Here is a 5577-nt window from a genome sequence, read left to right as displayed (position 1 = left end):
ACGATAAAAACAATTGTTCAATTTGCCAATTGAGTTTCTTTGCTCTTATTCTGTCTTAAATCAGTGAATCAATTATCAATTATGTTTTTAAAACTGAATGAAAATTAATTTAGCTTACTAACAGCTAGCTTGTCCTCTCTGGTAGACATAGGTTGTCAAAGTAATCCTTTGACACGCTTAAATCTGAGGTTTTTTAGCTAGCTAACAGGCACTTTGTTAGCATGTTAGCCGTTAGTTGGTTGTCGTAGTGACCATTGTTCCCCCCCCCCCCGGTGGACGTGGCTTTCGGAGCATGACGCGCTGCGCTCTGTCTCAATGGATTACACAAGTTGAGCAGGTTTCACTAGTCTCACATTTGAAATTCAAGCCAAAGAGAAACCAACTGGTGCCTTGAAGTTGGTAAAAATACATCAAAAGAATCTAGAAAACAGCAGCGAAAAAACAGTCTAATCATGCAAAGTGTTTACGGTTGGTTTTAAATTGGCGAAAAACATGCAGAATCACTGGTAGGGTTGTTTAACTCTCCGGGAGTACAGTGACCCGGGTCCGTTTGCTGGTAGTTCATTTGACTCACTGACGGATAAATTCACTCGTTCACATCTGCCTTAAAAAAAATGGTCTGAAGGCGAAAGAAAACGCTCAAACAAACTGCCGCTCTTTAACTAAAATAAAAATCTCCATTGATGTAGTTTATATAGCTTTTGGATGGTTCACTCTTTGGAAAAACATAAATGAAAATTGAATAAAATAAAAAATAAAAAACAATTTAACACACTCGATCATTGATCTGGACAGTTTTCTGTTGACTTAAAGGGCCAGTTCACATAAACTACTTTAAAAACAACGTGTAAATAGCTTCAGTTTTAGATGAAGAGGTTTTTGAGATTTATCTCTCTTTAACTTAATAACAAAACCTGACAAGTAAAACCAAAAGCACCTCCGAGTCTTTTTGCAATCCTGGTGAACTGATCCTTTAAAAAACACTCATACACAACCCCGTCTATATCTCCAGTCATACTCACTAGTGTTCCCTTAAGTTCGCCATCTTTGTAGTCTCTTCTGGATCTTTTTCAGTGTTGTTTGGAGGGGGAACATGCAGGACGGGATAAAGGAGGATCTCTGTTGACAACACACACACATCAGGTGCTGATCCTCAGCGTCCGCTACGTTAAGGTTCAACGAGCAAACGCAAAGTAGTGCCAGCGAGAGAGTGCACAGGTCGTGTGGTCCCCCCGCAGTTAGATGGTGCTTTCAGTGTGCCCGTGACTGATGGTGTGGACGTGCGGGTGGGGGTGCGCCAGGCTGTAGCTGGGCCTGCGGTGGCCCAGACAGTTCTGCTGCTCACTGAGCAGAGTGGTGGTCTCTCCCGGCCCGGTCTCCGACCCGGGAGACGGCGGCTGCTGCTGTTGGGACTTGGAGGAGGACAGAGTCGGGTGGGGGTTAAAAGTGCACGTGACAGCGCTCACGGCGGACGGAGAAGCTTGGGAGACGGGGGTGTGGTGGCACGGCGGCGCCGCGGCCTGGGGCGCCGCGGCCTGGGGCGGAGCGGCGCGGCTGCTCGGCGGAGGCGGAGGCTGAGCGGTGGACGGCGGGCGCCGTGCGGGAGGCGTGGCCAGCGGCAGTGGGCCGCCCCGGGTCCCCGGCGGCGTCACGGGGGGGTGCAAAGACACGGACGTGTCCAGGCGGGTGTGACTGCCCTCCGGAGACTGCGGCGTGCTGTCCAGCCTGGACGCCAGGAGACCGTTCTGGTACTGAGCTCGAGTGATCTGAGGAGGACAAAACAACATCATAAGACAATTTAAAAGATATTTGACCCTCGTGTTGTCCTCGGGTCAAACTGACCCGTTTCAAAGTGTTTTATATCAGAAATATGGATTTCTTTCAACCAAATTGTCCAAAAATAACATGGATGATTCCATTATGTTCTTTAGTTGACATTAATGATTACTTTTGTTGAATTTTTTGGGGTGTTTTATTTAATCTTATAGCATTTGAATTCTTTTTTAAAAATTGTTTCCAAACAGTATGCGGACTAAACTTTGACATCTACCCATCTGAGATCCACTCAACATCCTCTGATCTTAACTATTAGTCAGAATAATTCATCATTTTTGCCTTTTTAACTAAAAAATCATGTATAATTTGATGTAAATGAGGTTAGTTAACCATTAATTCCAAGAAAAAGTGTAAAACCTATTATTAAACCAGCTCAGGTTTTTTTTTTTTTAAAGTGGCAAAAGCTGAAAAAAGTGAGAAATAAATCAGAAAAAAGCGACAAAAACATGGAACATTGACCTGGAAGGACAAGTTCAGGGTTAACGGGAAGACAACACAAAGGTCAAAGAAATATCTTTTGATCAAACTTACCTTTCTCTTGCATTACCAGACCTTCCCCCACAGCACTGAGGAGGAAGGTCTGGCTACAGCACAGATGCATTCTGGGATAGGAGGAGGAAAAAAAAAACGCTTTCTGGGCATTTTTTCAAATCAAAAACAATTGTCTTAGTCGCGCTACGCTCCAGACGCGGCTGCTCTGCAAAATAGTCTCAGGAAGGAAGTTGTTTTCAAGTTCAAGTTCAAGACCTCTATTTGTCCCCAAGGGGCGATTCATTTTGCTGCAGTAGCAAAGCAATTGACATAAAGCACGTAACAAAGACAAAAAACATCAATTAAAAATACAGGATCAGACCAGATGGGGAAATAAATACCCCAACATTAAAAGTTTAAGTCCCAGTGTACCTTATGTGCAGACGTTACCTATTCTTTCCAGAGTTGAGCAGAGAGATAGCAGAGGGGACGAAGGAGAGTTTATACCTATTTGTTTACTATTTACTATTTGTTATTTGTTACCTATTTTGATGGAACATTTGCACCCCACCAAAGGAAAACACCACACAGAAAATTAAATGAACTTAACCGTCGACACACTACAGTAACGTGAGCTATTAAAATTAGCTGGACACATGGTTACACCTCACACAACAACACAAACTAACTAACCGATGGAGGCAGCGGTAGAGCAGCAACTCCCGTGTTCTGCGAGGTAAAAATGTCTGTTTTTGTCAAAGGAGTCTGGTGGTGGGGGGGCGGCCTTTCATTTCTATCCACTATAATAAAGGGAAAAGCCCAAAAAGTAATCATAATAACAAATAATCTTAAAAAAAGGAGTCTTGTGTATGTATGTATTTATGTATATGTATGTATACATACAGTAGGTGCAGTATATGTGTATGTATCTATGTATATGTATGTATGTGTGTGTATATGCTATATGTGTGTATATAATATCGTGTTGTATATGTTATGGGTGTCTATGTATTGTATGTGTGTATAGGTGATATGTGGTGTATAAGTATATATGTGTGTGTGTATATGGTAGATTGTATATAGTGTGTGTATATAGGTATGTGTGTATATGTAATATGTGTGTATATGTATATATTTTTGTATATGTAGATATGTGTGTATATGTATATATGTGTGTGTATATGTAGATATGTGTGTATATGTATATATGTGTGTGTATATGTAGATATGTGTGTATATGTATATATGTGTGTGTATATGTAGATATGTGTGATATGTATAATATGTGTGTGTATATGAAATAGGTGTGTATATGTTATATGTTTGGTTATATGTAGATATGGGTGTTATGTATATATGTGTGTGTATATGTAATATGTGTGTAATTATGTTGTATAGGTGTAGGGTGTATATGTATTGTGTATATAGTTATAGTAGTATGTGTTTGTAGATATGTTGATATGTATATGTGTGTGTATTAGATATGTGTGTATATGTAGATATGTTATGTGTATATGTAGAATATGTGGTGTATATGTATATATGTGTGTGTATATGTAGATATGTGTGTAATGTATATATGTGTGTGTATATTTGATATGTGTGTATTAATGTATGTATGGTGTGTGTATATGTAATATGGTGTATATGTAATATATTTGTGTGTATATGTAGATATGTGTTTATATGTATATATGTGTGTGTATATGGAGTATAATGTGTGTATATGTTATATATATTGTGTGATATGTAGATATGTTTGTATATGTATATATGTTGGTGTATATGTAGATATGTGTGTAATGTAATTGGTGTGTATATGTAGATATGTGTGTATATGTATGTATGTGTGTGTATATGTAGATATGTGTGTATATGTATATATGTGTGTGTATATGTTTGTATGTATATGTATATATATTTATGTGTGTATATTTTAACTTTACTTTTCTCCTAAGACCACGATTGCACTGAATATTGTTGTTTTTGAAAAAATGCTAATAAAAAGAGTTTAAAAAAAAAAACATTGTGAAAGGCTGTCTGACAGCAAGGTAAAGAGCTGAAAACATTCAAAAATAGCGTCAATGTTTTAGGTGTCTAACTGCTGCGTGCTTCTCCAAACTGTTGTCGTGCCGACCGCCAGCTAAAACACCCTGATTATGGACAATTAGCTCCTATAACCACAAAATAGCCAAAATATCCCTTTAATGTATTGGACCTTTTACTTAACCCTTGTGTTGTCTTCCCTGTGACCATGAAAAACATTTTCCCCTTATCTCAACGTTTTTGTTGCTGTTTACAAAGTTTATTTATGAAGTATTTTTTTTTTCATAAATTTTTCACCCGTGTTTCGAATTCCTTTATTTCAGATATTTTTAAAAAAAAACTTTGAAAACGGGTCAAATGACGGTTAAGTCAAGGAGTTGTCTGACTGGTACTGGTACTGGTTATTGTTTTTGCCTGTATTTCTTGTGTGTTTATGTAACGGAGTTAAAAATGTATTTTGACTCATTCTAATGTCTTGTTGGATATTTGTGAATTTCATCTTGTTGAGTACAATTCATTTATCACATCGCCAGTGTTTCTTGCAGAGATGTTGTTGCTGCATTGCGCCTCTTTTGTGCCTCCTGTGTTGCCGTAGCTTCCGGTTTCCCCTCACAATAACGTCTTGTATTGCTGAGGTAGGTTGTGTGTAAAATGCCAAGATTGTGTTGTGACCCTTCAACATTTATTTTTGCAAAGTCATTGCATGTTAACTAACTGCTTTGTGCCATTTTTACGGTTAGATGCAGCTTGTTATGACGCGTTGTCCAACTTTTTTTTGTATAATGTAAACAACGGAAGTACATTATGAGTGTGTGAATTCTGTTGTGTGATGTTTAGGTGCAGATGCTGTTAACGCTGGAAACAGACCACTGATGTGATGTTGTCTCCTACAGGTGTGTGTGTGTGTGTGTGTGTGTGTCTTTTTGTTGGATGTAAAATTTGTTATCATTGTGTTACTTTGTTCATTGAAGTTGCCAGAGTGTGGAGCGTTGTTTCTCAGGTAAACTGTCATAGCTCGAGTTCGGTTTTTCTGCACGATAACGTCTTGTATTGCAGAGGTGCAGATGCCGTTAACGCTGGAAACAGACCACTGATGTGATGTTGTCTTCTACAGAAAACTAAATTTCAGGAAAAACGTGGATTGAAGTGGTCGTCCTTCATACCCTGTCCACATCCGTTACATTTACTTGTTTGTGTGTTTTTGTTTTTTTTGCTGTTATTGAA

The 5577-nt window shown here is 38.8% G+C and overlaps 1 protein-coding gene across 1 annotated transcript in view; it reads right to left on the bottom strand.

Moving 5' to 3' along the window:
- Positions 1 to 1077: 1077 nt before the first annotated feature.
- Positions 1078 to 5577, bottom strand: part of LOC116686183 (metal transporter CNNM1-like) — a 4971-nt gene continuing 471 nt past the window's right edge. Inside the window, exon 2 of the mRNA XM_032511164.1 lies at positions 1078 to 1766. Within this exon, the coding sequence (XP_032367055.1) occupies positions 1239 to 1766 (528 nt within the window). The 3' untranslated portion in view covers positions 1078 to 1238. The remainder of the gene's footprint in view (positions 1767 to 5577) is intronic.

The sequence above is a fragment of the Etheostoma spectabile genome, unplaced genomic scaffold (genome assembly GCF_008692095.1).
Source record: "Etheostoma spectabile isolate EspeVRDwgs_2016 unplaced genomic scaffold, UIUC_Espe_1.0 scaffold325, whole genome shotgun sequence".
NCBI lineage: Eukaryota > Metazoa > Chordata > Actinopteri > Perciformes > Percidae > Etheostoma > Etheostoma spectabile.
This window is presented reverse-complemented; position numbering and strand designations above follow the sequence as displayed.